This window comes from Miniopterus natalensis, chromosome 13, assembly GCF_054644295.1.
Source record: "Miniopterus natalensis isolate mMinNat1 chromosome 13, mMinNat1.hap1, whole genome shotgun sequence".
Lineage (NCBI taxonomy): Eukaryota > Metazoa > Chordata > Mammalia > Chiroptera > Miniopteridae > Miniopterus > Miniopterus natalensis.
Window position 1 is genome coordinate 24,045,333 of NC_142093.1, and position 12,342 is coordinate 24,057,674.

At 50.2% G+C, this 12,342-nt stretch overlaps 1 protein-coding gene across 1 annotated transcript in view; it reads left to right on the forward strand.

The window, feature by feature from the left end:
* Nucleotides 1-12,342, forward strand: part of TTC7A (tetratricopeptide repeat domain 7A) — a 106,657-nt gene that overhangs the window by 13,465 nt on the left and 80,850 nt on the right. The window contains exons 3-4 of the mRNA XM_016216977.2: nucleotides 301-469; nucleotides 11,130-11,260. Of these exons, the coding sequence (XP_016072463.2) occupies nucleotides 301-469; nucleotides 11,130-11,260 (300 nt within the window). The remainder of the gene's footprint in view (nucleotides 1-300; nucleotides 470-11,129; nucleotides 11,261-12,342) is intronic.

The following is a 12,342-nucleotide window of genomic DNA, read 5'->3' on the forward strand; positions in this document are numbered from 1 at the left end:
GTTGCCTGCAGTGTAGCTGGGTGCATAAGACACACAGGTGAAACAGTGACTCCTATAAGAATTTTAGTAAGAATGTAAGAATTTCAATAAGTAGGCCACGGACTGCAGGTATGGAGAGAAGAGAGCCCCCGCCTCCCAGCATGTGCTCAAAGTCCAGAGAAGGCTTTTGCAGGAGGAGGTTTCTGAGCAGGGTCTTAAGCAAATTATCATGGCTCAGTGAGAGGGTGTTCCTTCTATCTGGTGGGGGTGGGGCAGGGCCTTTGGGGCAGGAGCCTGCTGATGTGGTCCTTGTCCTTTCAGCCACAGTACATGTGCGAGGCCATGCTGATCCTGGGCAAGCTGCATTACGTGGAGGGCTCCTACCGGGATGCCATCAGCATGTATGCGCGGGCCGGGATCGATGACATGTCTGTGGAGAACAAGCCCCTTTATCAGATGAGGCTGCTGGCAGAGGCCCTTGTCATCAAAGGTAGGTGTGGGCACTGGCTGGGGCTCCCCACTCCCATGCCCAGCTCATTACACTCAGGCTTCCCTGTGCTGGGAGCAGGCGGCAGTTGTAGGGCAGCAGATGCTGGGTTGAGGGTGAGCCTGCTGGGCCAGTATCCAAGATATGTCACCCCAGGCGCTGACCAGCCAGGTGGACACCAGTGGTAAGCGGGCATGCTGGCTGATGGCGGGCACCAGGCTGGGTGTCAGAAGACTCAGGTTCTCACCCTGGCTCTGTTGACAACTGGCCACCCACTGTGTGCCTCTGCGAAAATTACCTCTTCACCTCTCTTAGCTGCAGTTGACTCATTTCTAAGACAGGGTTGTAATGCCTGCCCTCTAAGGGTTACCATGACCAAGAGGAATCAGTTGCGTAACCAGGTTGAGAAAGGCTTAGAAAATGTACCATCCCTTTGGCAGGTGGGTGCTGTGGCTGACAGTGACTGCAAATTGGGTATTTGAGGTCTAGAGCAGTCTATCACTTCTCAGGTATTTGTTGGGTACCGACTGCGAGTGGCCCAGGGAGGCGGTGCCAGGATCCAGTGATGGGTAGGTCAGAACCAGGTCCCGGGGTGAGGGGTCTCTGGTGGAGACCCAGGCACACAGCGTCAGTGATGTGGGAATTTCATGATATAGGGGCTGTGGATGGCCCAATTGGTAATAGTGCCATTGACCTGGACCCTGAAGGTGTTTCCTGTTAGTAAAAGCTCTGCCCCAAACTTTGTGCTTCAGGCTCCTTCTTCCCTCCATCCAAAAGTGCTGGGATCGTAGAGCCTGAGGCGTGGCCCTGGGTGGCAGTGAGGTTCCTGGAGCCCTTCTGCCCAGGAATCTTGAATATTTGATCACCTCCCTATTTCAGCACAAACCAACCCCCAGAGAAAACTGTAGCAACGTGTGTGGCCCTATGGGGATTTGGTGTCTGGCATTGGTAGACTATTTGTCACCTTCTTTCCATCATATAGAGGGACTTTTTCCAGTTTATATATATGAGAAAACTGAGGCCCAGAGAGGATACGTACGTTCTACAAAGTTACCTGGAGATTTGAGGTGGAGCCAGGACAGGAACCTCCACTCTCTGACATTGGCCTTGGAATAAGAGTCCCTCACCCCCATTCCTGTCTCCTTTGGATCCTGGGGAATCGACGGTGACATCTGTGCAGGGCACAGCCTCCTTGTCCCTGGCTGGTGGGGCTTCTTAATGGCTGTCCACTGCTGGGGCCCTGGATCCCTTTCCCCATTGAGAGACTGTTCACGCCATCCCAGGAAATCTGCCGAGAATGTCACCCTGGACAGACCGAGCACCAGCCTGCAGGAGGGCAAGTGCCCATCTGGGGTGGTCCAGCCTGTGGGCTCTTCTCCCTTTGCTCTCTTGCCCACTTCTCTGGGCCCCTGGCACAGGCCGGTCTTGGGGGTGATCTTCATTTGGCATTTGGGTCCTTCGGGCCTCTTGGAAACCACCTCTGCCACAGACTTCCCAAAGCTAACACCTTTCCTTGGGGGTCCTTTCCAGCACTTTTTTTCCTGTAGAACTGGCTCGGTGCCTACTGCTCCCTGTCTCCTGCTCTCTACTCTTTCCAGCACGCCTCCAGCTTCTTGGTGGTCAGAGGTCCTGCAGGGGAGGTAAGGAGCCGGGCACCGCGGCGTGGGCTGCTCGGTCGTGGGCTGTGCCAGCTCCCTGTCCCTCACTGACTGCACGTGGCCTCCCACTTGCCTGCCTCCTCTCTGCTTGTCCTCCCTGTCCTGTTGTAGTGACTGTGCCTGCTGCTTGGCATGCTGAGGTTCATCTGACCCTGCGTGTGCTCGAGACCATGCACGTGGCCTCCAGAGTATGCATGATGTTGATTTTCCTAGGTTTGGGGGGACCCAGTGGATCTCCCCATGCAGAGATTAGGAGACGGGGATGGCTGGTCATTGGTCCTAACTCCATTTATGAGCAAGGGGTTTTTATTCAATTTGGGCTGCCAAAACCATAGGCAGTGTGGCTTAAACAATAGGAATTTATTTCTCATAGTTCTGGAGGCTGGGAAGTTCAAGATCCAGGTACCAGCAGGGTCAGTGTCTGATGAGGGCTGTCTCCTTCGGTTGCAGATGGCCACCTACTCACTGTGTTCTCACATGGCCTTTCCTCCAAGTGTGTGCATGAAGAGATCCCTCTCTCTCCCTCTTCTAATAAAGCCACAAATCCCATCATGAGGTCCCCACCCTCATGACCTCATCTAATCCTCATCACCTCCCAAAGGCACCATCTCCAAATAGCAATTCATTGGGGGTTAGGGCTATGATTATGAATTTTGGGGGAGACACAAACATTCAGTCCATAGAAAGGATAGTGGCAGCAGGAGGCCATAGTGCCCCCAGGATAACAACAGTTCCTAAGCCCTCATTCTGTGCCAGGTATGCCCTCATTGAATCTACACAGGCCCCTTGCCCCCAAGCTGCGTCTGGTTGTCTAGCAGCATGTGAGAACCACAGCAGGGGGGCTGGGGAGGTCCTGGGGGATTAGGCCTTTCCCAGGCTCTCGCCTGATAGGGGCTGGCCTTTCTGCCTCCTCTGGCACTGCCTGCAGCAGGAACAGAGAATGTCCAACCCTGATCATCTGACTTGACCCTCACCTACCTTGAATTGTTGTCCAAAGGGAAAAAGGGATCCTTAGCAAAGCTGTCATTCAGGAGGCTACCAGGAGTAAAGCTTGCCCCCTTTTGTAGGCCTTACTGTGAGCCCAAAAAAGTATCCAACATAGGCTAATATCCTGGAATGTTCCACCAGATGTCCTAAAGCTCCAGCCTCCATGGCCCAAGGTCTCACCTCAAGACAAAAGAGGCTGCATTTTAACCGCTGTTGCTGCTGTGTATCTGGAATTCTAGTTTCTTAGCTGGGAGATGGCAAAATCCTTACTGCCGTACCTGACCTCCACTCAGCCAGTCCTTTACTTCAGGAATGGTCCACTCTGACATCATGCTTCTGGGATCAGTTTCTATATAGCCAGACTTACGGTTCTGATGACAAAAATGCAACTCTAACTATCTGGAAAAGCAACACCCAAAAGGGGGTGAGACTAGGAATTTATAGGCTCATGTAACTATTAAGTTGGGGCCGGTGGCATCAGGCATAGCTGGATCCAGTAGCTCTGTGTGTTAAGGTCTCTCAGCATCTCCAAGTTTACATGGTCCTGCAACACAGCACTCACTGCCTGAGAAAGAGTGCCCCGGGGTCGTTCCCATTGACCTAGCTTGGTCTCATGCCTACCCAGGCACCAGTTACAGTGATCAGTGCCTAGGTTGCTGGGGTGATGCAGGGGTGGGATTTCCCTACCTGAATCTTGTGGACTGAGTTGGAGGAATGGTGCCCTCTAGGAAAATCAAGGTGCTGATACCAAAGTAGGTGAAAGGTGCAGAGGGCAGAACCTCAGAGCTGAGGCAGAACTGACTCACCTCAGGTTACACCAGTAGTAACCAGGTCAGAATTTGACTTGGCGCTCTCTGGCTTTGGGGCCCGTCCAAGGAGTACAGGTTTGATTGGACTGCTGTGTTCCAGAGAGGGAAGTGAGTGAGACCCAGCTAGTATGCAGCCTTCCTGGGCGAGCTGGGAGGTGAGCCCGAACTTGAGGAATTACCTGCAGAGGAGTGGGAGACATGCTTTCCAGGTAGAGTCCAGAGGGAAATGGAGGTAACTTGTTTAAAAGGGGGTATAGTCACACCTTCTTGGAGCTAAGAGGGGGTGCATGTAGGAGGGAGTGGGAAATAAGGGGCCATTGAAAGTCTGGCAGTAAGGCTCAGGGTGTCCCTTTATGCTGGTGTTCTAGAACTTTGGGCTCGGAGCCTCACCATGACGTGTGGCGCAGTCTGTCATGCTTAAAATCGGGCTCACCTGTTGGTCAGCGCTGTGTCTGGGTCTGTCCAGGCAGGTGGGTCTGGGCCCTAGACCCTAGGACGAGACCTTTGTGGATCCAGGGTTACATGCTGCCCTCTTTTCTGCTCGTCTGAGCCCTAAGGGGCATTCCCAGCTTTGATGGACACGCAGGATGCTTCAGGTCCTGCACTTTTGACATCTCAGACCTTTCCTAGTTCATCCCCCCAAAGCCGCAGTGCCATTGTCCACCTCTCAGAGGCCTGTTCTGTGACGAAAGGCTTCTTTCTCTCCTCAAGCCTTCTTGTGTCGCTTCCATTTCTGGAGCTAACTTAGTGTGGTAGTGATGTAGGGAATGACGCCCTGCCCTGAGTGTAGCTTGGGGCTCGCTGTGGCCCCACAAATGAGGTGTGAACCCTTTGAAAACTAATGTGCCCTGTGTTTCCGCCTAGCCAACCCCTTTTCCCCTCGCTCACAGCCCTGCGCAGGGAGGCCACAGTCCATGCTCTGGGCAGGCTTGCCTGCTGGCTGAGCACTAAACGGTTGGCTTGGCTATGGAGAAAAATGGCCCATTCACCCAAAATAGTGCAGTGAGATGCTAAATTGTGAAGGTGCCGTAGAAAGTAAAAATGTAAAAAACACTAAGCAGCTGTGAGAATTATGATCTGCAAGTTCTCTTCTCGCCCCTCAAGATCTGCTGTTTCTCTTTTTCAGTTATCTTTCAGTCAGTGCATCCCCAGCTATTCTGCTCTTACCTGGGATTTTGTGGCTTATTAAAACTTTTAAAAATAAAAGAACACCAGCCATGCTTAGGACAGGTTATGGTGACAGATTTGGTCCTGTGTTTTTTTTTTAGTCCTGGTATGGAAGGAATTAGCTGTCTATTTTGGTTTCCTTCTCAAAGGGGCGTGGGTGGTTTGCCTCACGGGGAAGCAGGTCAGCACTTTTGGTTCTGCGGCCCTGGCTCTGGACTGAATGGAGAGGCATGAGCAGGCTGATGTCGGGGCATCTTGGAAGGAGGCAGGTGTATTAATTGTGTGCACACCAAGTCTTCGTTGAGTGCCTTCCTGGGCTGCAGGATACAAAACAGGGCAACATGGTAAACAGGATCCCAGGAGGGACACCATGGGGTTGGAAGGGAGGAAGTTGGTGTGTTCTCCCCTCACCTTCTGCTGGCAGCCCTTTCCTCCGTTGTGGGGGGCCACCCCAGAGAGTAGTCGGTTGGGATGTAGAGTGTGGGCAGGGCTTTTGAGAAACCAGCTTCAACACTAGGATAGACGGCTATAACTAACTCAACCATTAGATATGCAGGGGCTGGCCAGAAGCCTGAGATTTGGGAACCCCTGAGTAACCTAAGGGTAAGGAAGGATACCTGGAGTCTGGGCTGAGAGAACAGACAGAATTGAAGCCAGATGACCTGAACCTAGTCTGGACTCTGCCACTTTTAGCTGAGTGGTGTTGGAAGGAATCTCTTCTCCCTGAATTAGATTGTTCATGTGTCGTTCTAGGGAAGAGCTAAACGCCTCCCTGAGAGGTCATTGTGAGCATCACTTGCCAACGTTTTCTGAGAGCAAACGTTCTGCTCTTTATAATAGCATCTAATTTAATTTTCACGGCCACCTTATGAGGTAGGTATTGCTAATATGTAATCTCATTTTGTGTTTGAGGAAACTTCGACCTCTGTAAATATTTTGAGGTATATCCTTCCAGTTTTTTTCCTATAAGTTTTTATGTGTGTTGTTGTTGTTTTTTTAAAACAAAAGTAAGTTTATACAATTATATTTTTTAAAGTTAATATTTTTATGGACCAGTTTCTAGTACACATCTACATCACTGCTTAAAGTGGCTTCATAGCAAGAATTTTATGGTAAGGATCTATTATAGTTTAGCAAACTTGTTCCCTGTTATTGGACCTATAGGTTAAATCTCATTTTTTGCCATTACGGACAGTTCTGCAGTGGGTATCTTTGAACCTAAATTTTTGCATACATCATTAATTTTTTTAAACATAAACTCCAAAAAGTAGAGTAACCGGATCAAAGTATATATATTTTTCGGAGACTTTGATAGCAGGAGTCAAATTGCCTACTTTTTAAAAAAATTTTCCATTGATATAATATACTGAACATAAATTTAGCATCTTAACCATTAAAAACATTTTTTAGAATTGTGGTAAAATACACATAACATAAAACTTATCATATTAACCATTTTTAAGCTTACAGTTCAGTAGTATTAAGTACATTCACATTATGCAGCCAATCTCCAGAACTGTTCATCTTGCAAAACTGAAACTCCATACCTATTAAATAAGCCCCTAATCCCCCCTGCCCCAAACACCTGGCAACTGCTGCTGTGCTTTCTGTCTCTATGAATTTGACTACTGTAGTATCTCATAGAAAGTGGAATCATACAGTATTTGTCTTTTTGTGACTGGCTTATTTCATATAGCATAATGTACTTAAGGTTCGTCCATGTTGTCACATATGGCAGGATTTCCTTTTTTAAGGCTGAAGAATATTCCGTGTATGCACGTACCACATTTTGTTCACCCATTCATCCACCGATGGACACTTGGTTTGCTTCTACCTTTTGGCTGTTATGAATAATACTGCTATGAATATCTCTCTAGACCTTCCTTTCAATTCTTTTGGGTATATATACCCACAAGTGGAGTTGCTGGGTCATATGGTAATTCTATTTTTAAATTTTTGAGGAACGGCCAAGCTGTTTTCCACAGCAGCTAAACCATTCCCACAGTTGTCCACTTTTGTGTTTGATTTATGGGGGTTCTTCCCTACCTGCCTTGAGGCTTCCTCCCTAAGGGCTGAAGCACTGACTTGCATTTCTTCCTCCCCCACCCCACCCCACCCCGGGATTCACAAACTCTTGGCTCAGCCCTCTGTGGGTGCCCTGTGCTCTTGGATCAGCTGGGTAGGCGACAGGGAGGAGGTCCACCCGTATGGAAAGTTCCATTGCAGAGGAAGCGTTGTGCTCTCCACCTCTGCATCCAGGGCCCAGGGCTCCCAGGGTGGAGCTTCTTGGAAGGGCAGCTGTCTGGGATGTGATGAGTCATCCCAGACTGGAGAGGCTGGCAGCAGGATGGGTGTTGAGCCCTGGGCTGTATGTACCAGGATCAGCTTTCATCCAAACCGAAAGTTAATGAAAAAAGCAAGCCCTCCTCTTGAAAGGAGCCCTCCCTTGACTTGTAGAGCTGGGTGTTTTCACAGAAAGGCAGCAGAAATTGTGAGGTAGTGCCTGGCCCATCCTGGTAGCCCTGGCTTCCTGCCTGATTGACAAGGCTTTGTTAAAACCACTGGGATCCTCTGAGGGCCCGGCTCAGGAGCAGCCCATCTCCGTCTGGATCTGGATTCTGGCCACTTGAGCAGAAATACTCAAGGGCAGAGGGTGAAGGGGAACCCAATAGTTGGAGTCTTCAGCACATTTCCTGTTTGTGGGCAGGAAAATGGACCTTCATATGAATCAGAGAGCAAATAGAAGGTAAAGAAGCCCCTTTTTGTGGGCAGAACTGGGTGACGGGACTGTGACCCTGATTAGGAAAAGCCATTCCCAGCTGCAGGAAGGTTTTTGTTTTATGCATGTTGGAAACTATTTCACAGAAGACCACCTCGGTGATTGCAGCCCCTCTGCTTTCATCTTTTAGTTCTCCAGAATCACAACTTCTTCCTTAGAAAAGGCATCATATCCATATTTTTAGATAAATTGTCATACAGTAAGGTGAACAGATATTAAGTGTATAATTTGATCAGTTGGACAAATGCAAACGCCCATGTAACCAAAACCCCAGTAAAAGCAAAGGCAATTTCATCACCCCAGGAAGTTCCCTCCGGCCTTTCCCAATTGATCCTCTCCCCACCCCAGGCAGTGATTGGTTGATTTCTATTAATGTAAGTTAATTTTGCCCTCTTTTGAATATTATTCAACTAAAATAATACAGCATATACTTTTTGATATCTGGCTCTGTCTGCACAATATAATTTCTGAGAGATTCATCTATGTTGTAAGTATATCAGGAGTTTGTCCTTTTGTTTATTTCTGAGTAGTATTCTGTTGTATAAGCATACAACTTGTTGATGAATTCTGCAAGAACTATTTTTTTAAATGGAGAGAGAGAAACCCACTGGGCTCTGCACTCAGCATGAGAGTATGTTCATTCATCCATGCACCCATCCACTCACCCTTAGCCGGGCCCTGCTCTCACTGGGTGCAAAGATCAGAAATGGGCAGAGAGGGTGGTGACAAAGTAGGTCAAAGGAGATGCAGCTAAAACACTCTGGTGGTCCGAGGTTGGGAGGCTTAAGAAGGTTTCAGAGAGGAGGTGGTTGTGCTGTGAGCAGTGAAGGAGAGGGTGAGATTCAGAATTCTCAGAGAAGCGTGGTGGAGAGGCTTCTGCTGGGAGCAAAAGAAACAGTTCTGGACCCAGAGGTGGGGCAGGAGGAGACCCAGTCAACAGCACATTTCAGGGTAGGGGGACAGGGTGGCTGTGTTAAAACAGATCCACGCTGCCTTCTGGAATTGGTGGTGTCCTCCTGCCACCTGCAGTTGGCCTCCCTGTCTAGGTCCCTGAACAGCTTGTATGTTTGTCCCACCTTCCTGCAGGGCAGACAGGCCGCGTGACTGAGGATCAGGGGCTGGGCCAGCCAGCAGTGAGCAGTGGGGCCCGCCTTCTCCTGCCTTCTTTCTGCGCCTCCTCCAGTGCTCCCTCTGTTTCTCCTCCCCCTTTAGTCCTCTCCAGTGAGGAGCTGAAAGGTTGTGAGTCATTTGGCAGGAAGCAGGTTGACACTCAGGGACTCGGGTAACAGTTTTTGCGTTGAGCAAGGGCCTTCACATTCTGTGCCTGCCTCCCCCTAGGCCGAGGCACCTCGACCTTCGGACCTGTTCACAACCCAGCCTGGCAGAGGGCAAGGTCACTGAATCCGTAAGAGTTGGGACATAGCCAAGAAAACAATCGTAACTCCTCACCTTGCACTGGCAGAGCACTTTGTACTTTGTCAGACGTGATCAGACTTGCTGTTTCTGCAGCCAGCCAGTGCTTGCTGACTGCCTACTGTGTGCCAGCTTGTGGAAAGGTGAATGCGGTGAGGTTGATGCCTTTAAGGAGCCTACAGTCTGGCTGGGCAAATGCGTGAACAAATAAGTCTAAGAAATGGTGGGGCAGATATATGTAAAATACAGACCGGGGCCCAAGAAGGGAACGGTTGGTTATACCAGGGTATGTTGGGAGGGGCATTGTAGAGGAGTGTCAGTGGGGTAGAAGGGGAGAGGTAATTTTGGGTGGACGGGGTGAGGTGGTACATTCTAGGCAGCAGGAGCAACTTGAGCAGGGTCAGCAGTTGGGCGCGGGAGGTTGGTGTGGATGTGGCAGTTATGGTACATTAGACAGTGCAGGCTGCTATAACAAAGTACCACAGACTGGATGGCTTATATACCACAGACATTTATGTCTCACAGTTCTGGAGGCTGGAAGTCCGAGATCAATGCTCCACACAGTACTTGGCATGTACTGGGTTCTCAAGATGAACTACCAAGGAACTATAAGGACAGAATCCTCAACTGTCTCCTGCCCTATACCCCCAACATCCAACTGATAACCAAGCCCTTAACATTTCAAATGTCCCCTCCCCTCCTCCTTCCTCTCTGTCTATTTACCATCTTAACCACTGTAATGTATACAGTTCAGTCGTATTAACTGCATTCACACTGTGTAGCTGCATTTGAAGGCAGGCTTTCCCTGACATTTTCAGGCTGACCGCTTACCAGCTTACCAAGCCCAGTGGAAAGAGTAACATTTCCAGGATTGGTTCTTTCTTGGCTCATACTAGGCCGTGTGCTCCTCCTTGGCCACTGGTGGTCCTGATGGTGGGTCAGCCTGGCTCATGTGCTGCCCCTGAGGTGGAGTGCGGTCATCACCTTTGAACCACACAGGCTGAGACGGTGGGAGGGTTGCTCAAAGGGAAGTGAGGTGCTGTTGTTGAAAGAATGGGAAGTGCCCAGCCGGAGTGGCTCAGTTGGTTGGAGCATCGTCCTGTGCACCGAAAGGTTGCTGGTTCAATTCCCAGTCAGAGCACATACCTGGATTTTGGGTTCAATCCCCTGGTCAGGGCACATACAGAAGGCAACAGATCATTGCTATTCTCTCTTTCTCTTTCTCAGCATGTCCTTGGGGGAGGATTAAAAAAAGAAAGAAAAAATGGGAATGCGGAGGCAAAAATAGCAGATGTCCATCCACTCTAGGCAGATAAGACCTGAGTGCAGATCACTTAGGCAAGATAGAAACTGGTTCCACGGGAGAGGCGCACGTAAAATGCTGTGTAACTCGAGCCTCTGCTGTGTGCTAGGGGTTGTGGAGGTCTACAAAGAATCACATTTTGTCCACATGGAGCTTTTAGCTACTTGGGGAGAGAAGAGCTGGGCACAATCACCCTGCAGTGCAGAGCTGGTGAGTGCCTGGGGGGTGGACGTTTTCTTCTAGCAACAGGAAGGAGGATCGGGAATGGATTTCTAAGGAGGTTGGTCTGGAAGCATAGGCAGGATTGGACGTGGGGGTGTCACAGTGTGGTTCCCCATGTGGGGCATGGGTGCCTGCTGTCTGCCCGCCGCTTGACCCCAGCTGCTGCTAATCCCACCATTGCTTAGCCCCCTCCCCCGGACCTCCGCATCCCGCTGGCTGCTCCAGAGCGTAGGTCTCCTCGGCTGAGCCCACCCGGGCCCCGCGGGAAGGACCTGGCGTCGGGGGGGCCTGAGCAGGGCAGGTGTGAGGTGCTCTCCTCCTGCAGGCCTCTCCCTGGAACGCCTTCCCAACTCCATCGCTTCCCGCCACCGCCTGACTGAGAGGGAGGAGGAAGTGATCACCTGCTTCGAGAGGGCCTCCTGGATCGCTCAGGTCTTCCTGCAGGAACTGGAGAAGGTGAGCTGGGGTTACACTGTGCTCACCACCACCTCTGGTGAGAGCCTGACTTAGCCCACTTAGCCCATAGGCCGGTCGTTCTTGTGCAAATTAGGAAAAGACGCCCTGCACCCCTCCAAAAACATGCTACCTCATTAGGAAAACTCATAGTAGACAGATTCTGTTAGATTGAGACTCTTTACTGCCAGGAAATCGTTTTAATAATTAGAGAGTCCACATTGTCTTTGAGCGGCCAGGAACCACCTCGGTGAGCTCAGCTTGTAGGGCCGAATGTGACAGCCCTGTTTCTATCCGTTCGCTTGTTTACTCCTCAGGACAGCTGTGCAGTAGGTATTCGATTCACCCCTGTTTCGCAGGTGAGGCCTAGAAGTTCTCATGCCCCTGCTCCCCCTTAGGGAGGCCTGTATGGGGCGGCCATTCTAGGTATTAGCAGCGTATTGTGATGTTACCCTAGTTTCCCCCTTCTGGGGGGCTTTTGGTTTATTGTGGATGAGCACAAGCAGGCATATTGAGCAGAGATACTGCTAGCAGTCACTGAGTCCCCGTTTCTGTGTCAGGCACTGAGTTCTTTCCAGTCCTTCTCTAATCTAACGCCCACACTGTGGGCTGGGCGGAGTAGGTGCTGTACTCGTCCCCATTTACAAGTGAGAAAATATGGGCTGAAGAGGAATTAAATAGCTTCTCAGAGTTCAGACGGTTAATATGTGCCATCAGCAGGACTGGGACCCTGAGAGTGTGGCTCTGGTCACTTGTGGGGAGAATTTGGGGTGGTGCTTAGGCATTTTCTCTACTAGTGGATGTTTAGTAGCTGTTAGACGGCAGGTGCGAGGGCAGAGTAGATAAGGACCGGTGTCCCGCAGGAGGAGGTGGTTATGAGCTGAGGGACTTCAAGCCCAGCAGACATTTGAACCTCACTCACTTACTTTGGCAAATGTCAAATGTTAACCCAGCACCTATTTTTGTGATGGGGCTTTTTTGAGGAGTCCTCCTTGGGCCAGGCCAGCTCAACCTCAGCACTCCTGACATTTGGTGCCAGATAATTCTTGGTTGTGGGGCTGTGTTTTATAAAATGTTTTGCAGCA